We start from the raw sequence: 15,510 nt of genomic DNA on the forward strand, positions 1-15,510 counted from the left end.
ACAACATTGTGTAAATAAAGTTTTCTGAAACATAGACGTTGCAACTTTTTTATTGATGGAAAAAAAAATATTTATACATGACATGAATTTATTACAACGGGAACTTAGCCAATTTAGGATTAGGCTAGCGTATAACGTTCGGAACAACATACCAATACCCTTCAAGGTGGCAAGTGGGCAGGGCACATGAGGTTTATCGCTCTATAAACTAGCAAAGAAACACAAACGCTCACATGCACGCGCACACACACAAACACACATGCGTGCGCACACTCACACACCCGCACACCCACAGCACAGAATACCACAACAGTTACAGAGAAGTGTAATTAGTGAGTTAGAGGCCGAGGCCCAAATCCACTCAAGATTGTTGCTAGCGTAAATCCGAAATCAGTAATAACTAGTCAACCATTGTTTTCATTTCCACCCGTATTATTTGCAGAAACTGTCCAATTTCATTTTCATGATGGTGTTTTGGCGGGGCTCCAGACTGCAAAACCATTTCATCACATTTTTTGCAATCATTTTTCTTGCCAGTGCTACCCAAAACTATAACTGGTCGCACCAGTGCAAGTGGTATAATGTGTCAGATAATAGGAATCGTTGTAAACTTCCCTTTAGGAGAATCCAAATTCATTTTCATTTGTGAGCGTTTGCATACGGTTTGCCAAACACAACAGTCAATGAATGATCAGTGTCAGGCACGTGTGTGCCTTGAGGCAAGTCCAGGTGTGCTTTGGGATGTTGTGACAACCATACATTATTATTGCAAATAGTCCACATGTACAAAAAGTCACGAGTGAATTTTGAATTGGACTATATCAGTTATTTGTATGCACTCATAGGCAGATTCTATAGCCTAAAGCAGTGGTAGCCAACCAGTCGCCCGCGGGCGACCAGTCGCCCGCGGGGTGGCGCTGTGGCGCCCGCAAGCCACGTTCAGAAAAATGTAAAAAAAAAAAAAAAAAAAAATTTTTTTTTTTTTTTTTTTTTTTTTTTTTTTTACACAAACAAGACAAAACAGACAAACAGGCTCAGCCACAGGGGAAAGAAAGAAAAAACAAAAAAACGAAACAAAAAAATATAATCAGAAAAATTAATTTTTTATTTGTTTTTCTCCTCCCTTCCCACAATAACACACAAATGTAGAAAATAATTTGTTTAACAATGCATACGTTTTAAAAACGTTTATTGTCTGTGTATAATTTATTGTCTGTGTATAATTAATTATTGATTAACTATTTTGATCCGCCTGGGCTGGGGTCAAAGTTTAGTTTTACGTTACGTCACTACGTCATTCACTCTGCGACAGTGCGACTGCCAGCTGCCAATGATTATATCAGTCGGCTAAGCTAAATGATGGAACGCAAGAACAATGGCAGAAAAGTGAAAGAAAAAACATTACCAATTTCAAGAGGAGTGGGAGGAAGAGTTCTTCTTCACAACAGTGAAAGAAAAGAGTGTATGTCTCGATTAAATGCATAATACTCATTATTTAAAGGTAAATCGAGCAAATCTCAACAGGTAGCCCCCGACATGACTCTCTACCCTTCAGGTAGCCCTCGACCTCAAAAAGGTTGGTGACCCCTGGCCTAAAGAAATTATTTCAAGGATAACAGAGAAATAATGATGGGGGAAACACAGGTATTAGGTGTGCCTTGAGATTTTGTCTTGCCCTTTGGTGTGCCTCAGACACACACAAGTTTGAACACCACTGGTCAAGGTAGTTCAGATGTCACCTGCACATACTGTCTGTACACACACTCTTCCCCCATAAGCAACCCAGACATGTTGCCAAAGTGACAAGATCGTCAAATAGGTTTAATTATTTATTTTTTATAAATACTTGATTTTAATTGGTTCCATTTCCAATTGATTGTATGTAAAGATGTATCAAAAAGTCTTTGATCAACAAAAACAAACATCTAAAGCCTTTAGAAAAGAAAGAAAGAAATACGGATTCAACTTGTTTAATCAAGTAAAAGTAAAAAATTACAGGCTCTGAAATTTAATCTCTCCTGGCTGTTCCTGTGCAATGCTAACTGAACCTCACGTCATATTAAGATAAACAGAATTTCTGGCGTGAGGACTCTGGAGACGATGAACCAAGCACACACGGATACACTCCAATTATCGCTCTCCAATGATAGAAGTAGAATTGGCTACAGCCCAGGTGGTGTATGCTGATGGTATATAATCTCTGGTCCTGGATTTGTTTGAAACAGTCACTGAAGAACTAAATGTAGGAAATGAAATAAATTAACTGACAGTCCTTAAGTCAGTTTTGGTGGAGCACGAAGTCCTTCATCACTTGTGTTAGTGGTAGGGAGTGGACTTGGTTCAGGCGATGTGTGCCCAGCACTTGGCGGATCTGGATCCGACACACGTGGGCCAGACTGCGAGGACATCTCTTGGCGTCCAGAAAGACCCTGAGAGCCTCAGGATCCGCCCTCTCCTCCAGCTGTGCCTGCTCTGTGGTCACCAGGGCCGGGTCAGCACCGTGGTCCAGCAGCAGCTGGACGACGGCCATGTTCCACTTGTTATGCAGCACCCACTCCAGCAGGTGAGAAGCCACATCACGGGTCAGAACGCCAGCAGCCTGGAGCAGCAGGTGGAAGCAGTCCAGGTACTTGAGTACAGCACTGATGTAGAGAAGGGTGTGTGAGCCGTGTATGCTTCTGTTAGGGTCGGCCCCGGCTTCCAGGAGGATCCGCACACAGTCCAGGTGACCGCAGCACACGGCCAAGTAGAGAGGCGTCCAGTAATACTCATCAGCTAGGTCTACCTGTGCTCCCTGTGTGATCAGGTAGTCCCTACAGCCAGCATGAACCCGCCAGGCTGCGTGCTCCAGAAGGGTCCCACACCCATAAAAACGCTTTTCATTGATCTGCCTTCTGAAGTGGTCTTCCTGCAGCAGGCTCCTCAGTGTGTCCAGGTCTCCTGCACAGACGGCATCATAGAGCTGCCTGTCAGCATGCTCTGCTCGAACAGCCATTCCTTCAGATGTGTCACTGTACCACACTGACTTGTTAGAGCGTCTTTAAAGGTGTCGCCGTTCATTCCACCAGTACCAGAGGAGCCATATCCGCAGCTTTTGAGTGAGCTCAGTCAGTGATGTCATCAGTGATGATGTCACCAGTGACATCACTCGAGCAATTACGATCTTACTTATAAATAACATCATTAGTGGGTACTGTATGGCATCAGTGATTTACGACATCACTGATGACATCACAATTCAGTGTGACATCACTGATGATGTCACAATGCAAATGACGACATTAGTGGGTGTGACATCATCAGTGGTGACATCACAATTGCTTGAGTGACTATGACATCAATAGTGGGTATTTATTTCATTTATTTAAATAAATAAATGAAATGTTGGTTGTACCTACCCAAATTGACGCGCTTGCACACCATATATCCTGTGGTCCTCTCCTCAACACTTGACTTCCCCTAGACCTCATTACTGCACAATTTAACGGACTAATTATGTCTCTCGTTGTCTCATCCTCCATCTCTCTCCCTTGTTTCTCACCCTCCCTCTCCGATATGACATCAATAGTGGGTATTTATTTCATTTATTTATTTATTTATTTTTATTCACCATTTGTAGGCTACTTTTGTTGACCTTGTTAATAGTGTGCATTACAAGCAACACTATATTGTTTCAGACCACTTTAAACTGAACATGTTACAGGCTTGCCCATAACAGTGTCATTCTGTTTGTCTGTCAGCCTCCATTGAGGACATTATTTTGTGAACAACATTGTGTAAATAAAGTTTTCTGAAACATAGACGTTGCAACTTTTTTATTGATGGAAAAAAAAATATTTATACATGACATGAATTTATTACAATGGGAATTTAGCCGATTTAGGATTAGGCTAGCATATAACTTTAGGAACAAATAATGAATCTAATGTGGAAAATGCAAATTGGTATGGCTATAACTTTTGGAACAAGCAATAAAATTAACTTGAAAAATGGAAACTAGGATTACTGGGCTATATAACTTTTGGAACAAGTAATAAAATTAACTTGAAAAATGGAAATTAAGATTACTGGGCTATATAACTTTTGGAACAAGTAATGAAATTAAATTGGAAAAATGAAAATGAAAATGATAATTGGGCATTTTGAACTGTGTGTGCAAAGACCTTTATAACTAGTAGTAGTAGTAGTAGTAGCAGCAGTAGTAATACTCTAGTAGTATCATCACCATAAGGGGCAGTCAAAGCTGAGAACGTTTGTGCTTCTGTCATTTTATCCATGATGATGATCATCTTGACTTTCCATCACAGCTCCATCTGTGGCGTACAGTACCACCACCTACCAGCGTGTGGCGTACCACCACCTACCAGCGTTTGATTCAATTCATCACGGTCAATATAGTCACACGTATTAGCCACACATCATCCAATCACAATCACCATTCAGTGCAGAGATGCGGTGTCCACTCCTCCTCGCTGTCTGTCGCCTTGCTGCATCCAATTAGCGCCGCTCTCCTTCCCATCTTCTGTGGGAGAAGAGGACAGGAGGGACATTTAATTGGGCAATGGAGAAAAAAGAAATAGTGCAGTTGGGGGCAGTCACTCCCAACCTCTCTCTCTCTCTGTCTCTCTCTCTCCCTGTCTCTCTGTCTCTCTCTCTCTCTGTCTCTCTCTCTCTCCCTGTCTCTCTGTGTCTCTCTCTCTCTCTCTCTCTCTCTCTCTCTCTGTCTCTCTCTCTGTCTCTCTCTGTCTCTCTATGTCTCTTTCTCTCTCTCTCTGTCTCTCTCTCTCTCCCTGTCTCATCTCATGCACACAAACGCAGCAGCAGCAGCAGTGTCCATCAGGATGAGGAGGTGACAAGAACAAAAGATAAACGCAGCGGGAGAATGGCAGCCTGTCAGATAAGGAGAAAAGGGGGTGGACAAAGGAGGAGGCTGGAGGAGTGGGAGAACGAGGCAGACGAAGATGGAGATAAGGGGGAGAGAGAGAGCGAGGGACAGGGAGAGGGAAACCACGGGTCACTGGGGGGACGGGGAGGAACGCGACAGTCGTCAAGTTTCAGGTTTATGTAGAAAGACCTAATTTACAGGCAAGTCTCAAAGGGCGACACAGCAAATAGTCTAAATCTAACTAAACACAATCAATACACAGAAAGCCAACCATTTATATAAGACAAGCATATTGCCAGGTGAGGGAGAAGAGAGAAAGAATGAAAGACAAAGAAAGAAAAACAGACACTAGACAAGAGCCGTCTCTGTCCATACCTCTCTCTCTCTCTCTGTCCATACCATACCTCTCTCTTTTTCTCTGTCCGTCTCTGTCCATACCTCGTCTCTGTATGATTGTCTCTGAGAGAAGGTGTCCTCTAGGAGGTTATCAAGGCGGGCACATGCTGTTAATTACTGGGCTGTCATTGATCCTCTAGAGCAGGGGTGCCCACACTTTTTCAGCTTGGGAGCTACTTTTAAAATGACCAAGTCAAAGTGATCTACCAAACATATTTATTTATATATATATACACTGAGTATACAGTGGAAAACAGTGGAACAGTGGAAACAGCGGAAAAACAGTGGAAACAGTGGAAAAACAGTAAAAAAAAATCCCCTCAATGCCATGCGATCGACCACACTACCTTCGCGATCGACCGGTCGATCGCGATCGACGTATTGGGCACCCCTGCTCTAGAACGTGCACACACACACACACACACACACACACACACACAGAGTGGATTACTATGGAAATGAGAGGGCTGTGCATGTGTGTGTGTGTGTGACGTTTGGGTTCAAGTTTGGGTCGAGCGTTGGAAGATAGAAAGTCTTGGGCCCTTCATGTCTTCAGGCAAAGTATTTTTGTCAGGCGGCCTCTAAAAGACCGTTAGTGAGAGAAAATAGAGAGAGAAGAGACAGGAGAGAAGAGAGAGCGAGAATCAAAAGGCACGATTCAGACAGAACGAGAGAGAGCAAGAGAGAGAAACAGACAGAGAGAGCAGGAGAGAGAAACAGACAGAAAGAGAGAGAGAGAATCAGAGAGACAGAAAGAGAGAGAGAGAGAGAAACAGACAGAAAGAGAGAGAGAGAGAATCAGAGAGACAGACAGAAAGAGAGAGAATCAGAGAAACAGACAGAAAGAGAGAGAGAATCAGAGAGACAGACAGAAAGAAAGAGAGAGAGAGAATCAGATAGACAGACAGAAAGAAAGAGAGAGAGAGAATCAGATAGACAGACAGAAAGAGAGAGAGAATCAGAGAGACAGACAGAAAGAGAGAGAGAATCAGAGAGACAGACAGAAAGAGAGAGAGAATCAGAGAGACAGACAGAAAGAGAGAGAATCAGAGAGACAGACAGAAAGAAAGAGAGAGAGAAACAGATAGAAAGAGAGAGAGAGAATCAGATAGACAGACAGAAAGAGAGAGAGAATCAGAGAGACAGACAGAAAGAGAGAGAATCAGAGAGACAGACAGAAAGAGAGAGAGAATCAGAGAGAAAGAGAGAAAGAGAGACAGACAGCGGTGGAGGAGATATCTTAATCTCACAGTTGTGACGTTGGATTGCACAGCACGGCAGCACAGTGACGATGTGATGTAACTCCAAGAAACTGCTTCCCTGATAGAAAGTCATCTATGTTGTATCATAACACTAAAGAGGTTACAGTGTGTCAAGTGTGTCTCCACTTAGTCAGAGGATCAAGATCTCACCACAGAAAGTCTGATGTAAGACGTGGAAACTGGAGCGCACAGGGGTCTTTGAGATGTGCTTAACTCATTCACCGCCAATGACGTCTTTGACGTGTTATCAGAAATAGCCCTCCCCGCCAATGACGTGTTTGACGTGTTTTTGTTTTTATTACTGCAGCGCGTATTTCAAACACTTCCCCAGCCTCTGACATAGTATCAGGTCCCTAGCATCTAAGGCAACACGTGAACAAACACATACCGCAGCTGTTGTTTTGAAATTGAGCAAGAGGAAAAGCAGAAAACGGATAAGGAGCTTGCCTTGTGCAGACAGGAGAAACGCCATTGAAACGCCCCTCGCGCGCTGCAGGAGCTGGTCGCTTTCCTGTGTGCCAGCCGGAGAAAACGGGAGAAAGTTCCAGAGATGCGTTTGATCATCGGAGGAATGAGGAAATGATCGATCAGTTTGACGGGTAATCCAGAGGGCGGTGACGTGAGGAAGTGTGAATAGCCGAGGGGAAAACGGGAACGATCAAACAGCAGGGAGTATAGGACAGGGAGGCAAGAAGACAAGCCAGAAGCGGCAGTCACAGCAGCCCGCTGTCCTTCTCAAGAGCTATTCAGTTGGTTCATGAAATCGCTGGGCTGCGTGCCCTCCAGTGTTGCTCCTGGCCAATCCCGGCGCCACAGGGCGTGGTTATTGCTTATCCTATGTGGGGTTAGAAATCACGCAACGAAGGGGGATCATGTGTGTGTGTGTGTGTGTGTGTCTGTCTGTCTGTCTGTCTGTCTGTCTGTCGGTGTGTCTGTCTGTCTGTCTGTCTGTCTGTCTGTCTGTCTGTGTGTCTGTCTGCACACTCACTCACACTGCTGTATTGTTGAATGTAAAAAAAAAAGCACTTCATGTGTATATATATATATTTTTTTTTTTATTTTTTTTTCATTTGTGTCATAACGAATAGTATTTACATGTCTGATGTCAATACAGTTCAAAATAAAAGAATTGAGAGCGAGTTCTGCTTGAGAATGTGTATTTTACAGAAATTGCCTTTTCTCCTGTTTGTCATCTCAGAGAGAGCTTTTGGGCTAAAACAGGGTGTATATAAATGGATATAAGTAGAGTACAGAACATGCTAAAAGCTCACTTTTTTTTTCCTGGTGAACCCAGAGACATACATCTTCATTTTGAGGTATTGCAAATCACTCTGGTGCTAATAGATAATTTACTGTGGGTCTTGAAAGATGACCAACAATTATGAAAATCTTTGGCCTGTGCTAAATATTGGCAGTCCTAGGCCCAATCCCAATTCTTTTCTTAACCCTCAATCTTAACCCTCAAGCTCAACCCTCAATCTTAGTAGCCCTCAAAACTAAGTGTTAAGGGCTATCTTGCGACTTTAAAATGGGACAGCCCTTAAAGGCAGATACGTCTTCAGACTGTGGGGGGCAGCAATATGCCAAAGCTCCGTCCAGTCTGTCAATTCAAAAGAAGAGGAAAAAAGCATCTCTACAAATATTTCCTTGATAATATAGATGTAGAAATTACGATAACCATTGTATTATCTTAGTTTAAATGTCATTTTATGGATTTCCGTTTTGGAGCCTAACACATTTGTTGTTGCTAACTATCGATAGTCAGTAGCCGTGCTGGTCAAGCCATATTATTATTATTATATTATAACATTGTTAACGTTGTTACGAAATGCCATAATTCTCGGTGGTAATGTCGTTGTTGAGTTGTTTTTATCAAGATACAGCCTACGTGTAATGCAACGCACCACAAAACAAGTGGGGGCTAGAATGACCGTGCTTTCCGACGTGAGGGCTGGGTTGACTGCAGTTAAACACTGCAGTCAAGCCAGCCCTCACGTCGGAAAGCACGGTCATTCTAGCCCCCACTCGTTAGCAACAACAATTGTTGTTAGGATTCCAAAACGGAAATCCATAAAATGACATTAAACTAAGCTAATACAATGGTTATCGTAATTTTTACATCTCTATTAACTCATTGAATGCCAATGACGACAGCTGTCGTCAATTCAAATACTGACGTAGAGTGCCAAAGACGACGATTGTCGTCAATTGCGTTTTTTGACGGTGGGACGTGGATCAATCCCTGATACATCTCTGGTACAACTATTGTAGCTATTGGAGGTCTATAACCTATTTTACAGAACCCTTAGGTGGCGACAGTGCTCTCCACATAACAGAAAGGCAAGGAAAAAACAAAGAAGAAGTCGTTATGGAAACGGAAATCGCATCGCATCCGTATGCATCGATATGCTGAAGCACGTTACTGCAGCTGTGCCTGCAGCAGCCAATCTGCTCCCACAATTGAGCCGCTCCGTGTCGGTTGCGACAGCACATCTGCACATCCACACCGTGGAGTTGTTATTATTCTCAACTGGAAGCATCGTTGCCGGTGACAAACACACGCGGAACGCTGTAAAAAAGCCTGGCTGTTCCGCACCCTTCACTGTGCGCACAGCAAACTCAGCAGAGAGCCACCACAGACAGGAGGAGGAGTGTGCAGTTGAGGCGAGGCGGGGCGGGGCGGGGGGGGGGGGGGGGGGGCACGCAGAGCAGCACGCAACACCCAGACAGACCCAGGCAGCAGGACAGGATTGACAAACGCAAGCCAGAATATCCGATACCCACCAGCAGCAAATCAAAACCAGCAAGAAGCTGCAACCAGCAGCGCACGCAGGGGCCAGCGCTGCTGGTTGTAGCTAAAAATATTATTCTGCCAAACAAAATTCCCTGGCCTAAACTGTTTTATTGAAGGAAATTATTTTTGAGGTGTGACTACATTAGAAAAGATTAGCTTCAGAGTCAGTGATGTGCTTGAAATGATTAATTTCACAAAAGGCCAATTATCTCAGCTTCTAGAAAAAAATTGCTGTTTTTGGATGAATCAAGCTATCTTCTCCGGCTCATAACTAAAGAACGGAAAATGGGATCAATAAACTTTTTTTTGCAGATGATAGAATAGAGTCTCATCGTTCTTTGTGCGTGTTCAGTGTTTACATAGTAATATCACACAATATTCTGTGGGCCTCGAGAAATCACTGAAAACGCTCTGAAACTCTGGCACTGGGAGCGTCCGTTCTCCAAAAGTGGCTGGCACTCAATGAGTTAACAAGGAAATACTTAACTTTGTAGGGCTACTTTTTTCCTCCTTCGCCGCCATCTTCCATCTGAATGGATCTAGCTGATGACACGCAAGGGATTCTGGGATCGCACTCACCGCCAAGTGTGGTCGTGGAAAATCTCAAAACTGAGGGCCGTAGAGCCCTCAAACTCGACTCTTAACTTAACAAAGTGAGAATCGGGACAGCACTAGCACTTCGCGGGAGTGCGCATTTTTGAGACTGAGGGTTAAGATTGAGGGTTAAGATAGGAATTGGGATTGGGCCCTAAACTGGCCATGAATGAGTTAAGAATCACGGAAGGGCAAAGAAAGCCTTGTTTAAAAGCTATTGGGGACTGGAAATGTACTTGGGGGGTGTGATGTAATATGTGTTAAAACATGGGGGGGGGGGGCATTTCTGATCCTGTGTGTGTGTGCGTGCGTGTGTGGATACCACAAATATTCAGAATAAGGGTGTTCTCATATGAAATTTGTACTTATCATTACAAAAATAAATGCACCGTATTTTTTTCAAATTATATTCTATGAAACGAGTGAACCAGAACCTTACATGACTGAAACAGGCAGTAATTTGACATTGTAGGAAGATGAATGTTGGGGGTGATGATGGCATGGGTGTTATACACTTGTGTTAAATTCCCAACTCATGCACACACACAAAAATCTGATATAAGATCAGATATGATATAAGATGCATGTGGATCGCTTGTGAATACAAAGGGCAAAAGATCTTAACTGGTAAATGAATGAACTACCCAAAAAGAACAATTCCCACAACATTGAATGGAATGTGACTCAGCACTTCTTACTGTTTGAATGTGACTCAGCACTTCCATACTGTTTGAATGTGACTCAGCACTTCCATACTGTTTGAATGTGACTCAGCACCTCTATACTGTTTGAATGTGACTCAGCACTTCTTACTGTTTGAATGTGACTCAGCACTTCTTACTGTTTGAATGTGACTCAGCACTTCCGTACTGTTTGAATGTGACTCAGCACTTCTTACTGTTTGAATGTGACTCAGCACTTCCATACTGTTTGAATGTGACTCAGCACTTCTTACTGTTTGAATGTGACTCAGCACTTCCGTACTGTTTGAATGTGACTGAATGTGACTCAGCACTTCCATACTGTTTGAATGTGACTCAGCACCTCTATACTGTTTGAATGTGACTCAGCACTTCCATACTGTTTGAATGTGACTCAGCACCTCTATACTGTTTGAATGTGACTCAGCACTTCTTACTGTTTGAATGTGACTCAGCACTTCTTACTGTTTGAATGTGACTCAGCACTTCCGTACTGTTTGAATGTGACTCAGCACTTCTTACTGTTTGAATGTGACTCAGCACTTCTTACTGTTTGAATGTGACTCAGCACTTCTTACTGTTTGAATGTGACTCAGCACTTCCATACTGTTTGAATGTGACTGAATGTGACTCAGCACTTCCATACTGTTTGAATGTGACTCAGCACTTCCATACTGTTTGAATGTGACTCAGCACTTCCATACACTTCCATACTGTTTGAATGTGACTCCGTACTGTTTGCCAAGCTGAAAGTGATCCATTTTGAGCAATTCTGAGGCCTGGTTGCAAAATAACAACACAATAAGAGAACAATTAGTGCATAATTACCTCAGCGGTAACCTAACGATTTAATTGGGATTGATCTGCCATTTTGTCCAAATACGATTACTCTACTACTCGATGATTAACCGTTTGGAAATCATTTGAATGTACGGTAGGCAACTCGAGTCCCCGATCTACCCCCCCCCCCCCCACCCTGATTCATAGAGAGCCAAAGTGAACGTCACTTCCTGCTTCAGCACTGTACCAGAGATTTTCATCCGCCATTTATTTTCCCATAGACATTTCGTAAAATGCTTATAAAAATAGTTTTACTTGTTCAAACCAAACGGTACAGATATAGAAACAGGAGGTCACATAACATTTCACTCGAACCAAAATGTAAAACAATTGGGGTTTATAGAATTATTTTTAGTTTTTTTAAGTTTTGGTCTGAGTGAAATGGTCTATGGTCTCTCCCGATTCTAAATATAGCTGACCCGTTTGGTTTGACCAAGTAAAACTCTTTTTATAAGCATTTTACGAAATGTCTATGGGAAAATAAATTGCGGAAGAAAATCTCTGGTACAGTGCTGAAGCAGGAAGTGACGTTCCACTTTGTGGAACGTCACTTCGCATCTTGCATCTCTGCACTTCCCCCATGCTCCCCCTCAGTTAGCAAACCACTGACTTACAGTATAATCATGTCAATGAATCTCCTCCTCTCTGTCCGGTAGCCATGGACGCACCGCTCAACCTGACGGCCAGTGAGGTGAACCACCGCAGCGCGCTCATCTCCTGGCAGCCGCCAATCGCAGACATCGACAACTACATGCTCACCTACAAGTCCACTGATGGCAGCCGCAAGGTACGCACACACACGCACACACACACACACACACACACACACAAACACGTGTACGTACACACACACAAACGCGCATGCGCACACACACACACAAACACGCGTACACACGCACACACACACACACACACACACACACACACAAACACGTGTACGTACACACACACAAACACACACACACACACAAACACACACAAACACGTGTACGTACACACACACACAAACACGCATGCGCACACACACACACAAACACGCATGCATGCACACACACAAACACGTATACGAACACACACACACACACACAAACACACACACACACACAGAAACACAAACGCGTACACACACACACAAACACACACAAACAAACATGCACGCACACATCACTCAAATACAATCTAACTTTATGCATGGTAGTCCAAACAAGTTCATTTCGTCGAACTAATGTTAACTATAAAGTTGTTCATATGCAAAGACTAGTTGTATTATTTGTCAATACCTGACAGTTTCCACTGCTGCTTCCTGCAATCTTCATCAGAGACATCACGTGATGTTGCTGTGACGTCACGTGATGTTACTGTGACGTGTCCTCTGGTTGGTTCATGTAGGCCATCCATGTTGTCTCATACCTGGGACACAGTCCTCCATGTTGTCTCATACCTGGGACACAGTCCTCCATGTTGTCTCATACCTGGGACACAGTCCTCCATGTTGTCTCATACCTGGGATGCAGTCCTCACTCCTCCATAAAGTACCGACCAACAGGGGGCATGGTCATCACAGCTATCCAGGTGGGATGACCATGCCTACATGAACCAACCAGAGGACACGTCACAGCAACATCACGTGACGTCACAGCAACATCACGTGACGTCTCTGACGAAGATTGCAGGAAGCAGCAGTGGAAACTGTCAGGTATTGACAAATAATACAACTAGTCTTTTCATATGAACAACTTTATAGTTTATGCATGGCATGTGCCAAAAAGTGTTTGCCTATCTAACTCTATTTACCCTATTGTGGAAATGCTGCAGGATAATATCATATATCAAAAGCTGCAGGCACTTGCAGACACGCAGCAGGGAGATAATGTAACGGCTGGACAATGTGCTTTTTGATGGTCCCTATCTCTGCAAATAGAAATCTCATTCTGTAGATACTGTTGTTGAATATCTTGAAACTCCTTCCTGGATTTCTGCAAAGTGGAAAATGTCCCCAATTTATTTAGCGTTGTTTACTGTAGCTGAGGGGGAAGCTACATGTTTACTGTAGCTGAGGGGGAAGCAAATGCAGGGAAAGAGAATGGATGCAGAATCATAACTTTATGACACAAGCACTTCTAAAGAGACAAAGTACCAATCACACCCTTCAATCAAATAGTCCCTTGTTGTATTGTAAGTATACGGACGGGCGCGCACACACACACACACACACGAGGCACGCACTACACATTGAATTTGCCTGTCCAAGAGCAATGTGACGTTAATGTATCCTAGTAGAGACATAATTTATTTTGATGATACGTTCTGATGTGGCTGAGTAGTGCTAATAAAACACATTAGCGAGTGATGTGCTGAACGCAACACGCCTGTTAACCAATTGGCTGCTCTGCAAAACACATTTGTCTCTCACTGGCAATTAGGTCACACACATGCAAACACACACAGGCTACTACTCTCTCTATCTCTCTCTGTGTCTCTCTCCCCCTCTCTCTTTCTCTCACACGCACACACACACACACACACACACACACACACACACACACACACACACAAACAGATTGTCTCCTTCAACCCACACTAATCAGTTGTTGAGGCAATGCATTTCTGATGTTAAGTCTGACCTTATAAATAAACTGTTTACACATAAACCACACACTCTCTCTCACACACCCACCCACACACACACACACACACACTCACAGGTATCAGGCAATCATCTACCACAAGAAAAGGTTTTATTCTTCTATCTCTACAACTTGCCCTACCTCCCACCCCCCCTCTCCCTCCCTCCCTCCCTCCCTCTCTCTCTCTCTCCCTCTCTCTCCCTCTCTCTCTCTCTCTCCCTCCCACCCTCCCTCTCTCTCCCTCCCTCTCTCTCTCTCTCACAGTGTATGTGTGACACTGATACTGGTGTGTGGGTGACCAGCGGGTGTCAGCCATGCACAAAGAATGCAACTTACAGTAACTTGAAACTATCCACATTCTCTGGGTTTTGTTTCTTGAGTTGATGCTCATTCCAGATCAGTGGTTCTCAGCTGGTCTAGCCTCACGAGTCACCACCCACATGTTTCCTTAGTCATTAAGTCGTGACCCAAATTTCAAGATTTTTCCGTCGCCAAAATGTAGCCTAACTTTGGAGCATTATTTAGATCCCTTCCCGACAAGCTAGCATGACAAGATTGGTACCAATGAATGCCTTACTGTAGGTCTTCTAGTTTCATATAATACCAAGATCTTCACTCTGCCTCTAAAAAGGAGCCCGCTACAGCCTCTGAAAGACAGTAATATCGGCCATGGATGCCGGCGTCCTCAGAGTAGAGCAGCACACACACACGAGCAGCAGGCTCGGGAATCATTTGGTGATCTAACCCCCCAATTCCAACCCTTTGATACTGAGTGCCAAGCAACTCACCACCTCCCAGTCTCAGGGCGGACACTCAAACCACAAGGCCACTGAGCTAATTATTACATATTTTGTGTTTGAATATCTGAGTAATTAATTGATTATGTGTCCAGAATAGCTGGTGAGATACCGTGGTTAGCTGTCCTGTGATCACAGGTTTAAGGCTGTTTTATGGTTAGACGAGTGGCGACAGGTGTCTTAGAAAAAGTGTCGGACCAGACTGAGGCTCAAACGACGTATCGGGAGAGACGTCTGCACAAGCTGACACACATACACACACACACACACACACACACACACACACACACACTTGACCTAAGCTAAGTTGACATTTGATTAGATAAACAGACATAAAAAGCTTAACATGACCATTACAAGACTCTCCATCACTGTTTTACTACCAGGTACGTCACACTAATAGTTGCAGGAGTTTCCCCACAGTTCATAGTTTTTTGTGCTTCTTTAAGAGCCCTCGCTCTGTGTCAACTCTGTGCCTGCAGAACAGAGGAATCCTCATCACCTGTAGCCAATGTTTGGCAAGTTACTTTCAAAGTGTAATATACTACATATTACTAGTTCCTTTCATTTGAAAGTAATAAGTTACTTTACAATATTACTGTCTGTGTAGAGTA

General features: G+C 43.6%; 1 protein-coding gene across 1 annotated transcript in view; it reads left to right on the plus strand.

Annotated features, from left to right (window-relative positions):
* Nucleotides 1-15,510, plus strand: part of LOC310797401 (tenascin-R-like) — a gene marked incomplete at both ends in the record, with an annotated part of 57,872 nt that overhangs the window by 17,363 nt on the left and 24,999 nt on the right. Inside the window, one exon of the mRNA XM_083659770.1 lies at nt 12,129-12,259. Coding sequence (XP_083515896.1) covers nt 12,129-12,259 — 131 coding nt within the window. The remainder of the gene's footprint in view (nt 1-12,128; nt 12,260-15,510) is intronic.

Source organism: Poromitra crassiceps, assembly GCF_964638095.1.
Source record: "Poromitra crassiceps genome assembly, chromosome: 23".
Lineage (NCBI taxonomy): Eukaryota > Metazoa > Chordata > Actinopteri > Beryciformes > Melamphaidae > Poromitra > Poromitra crassiceps.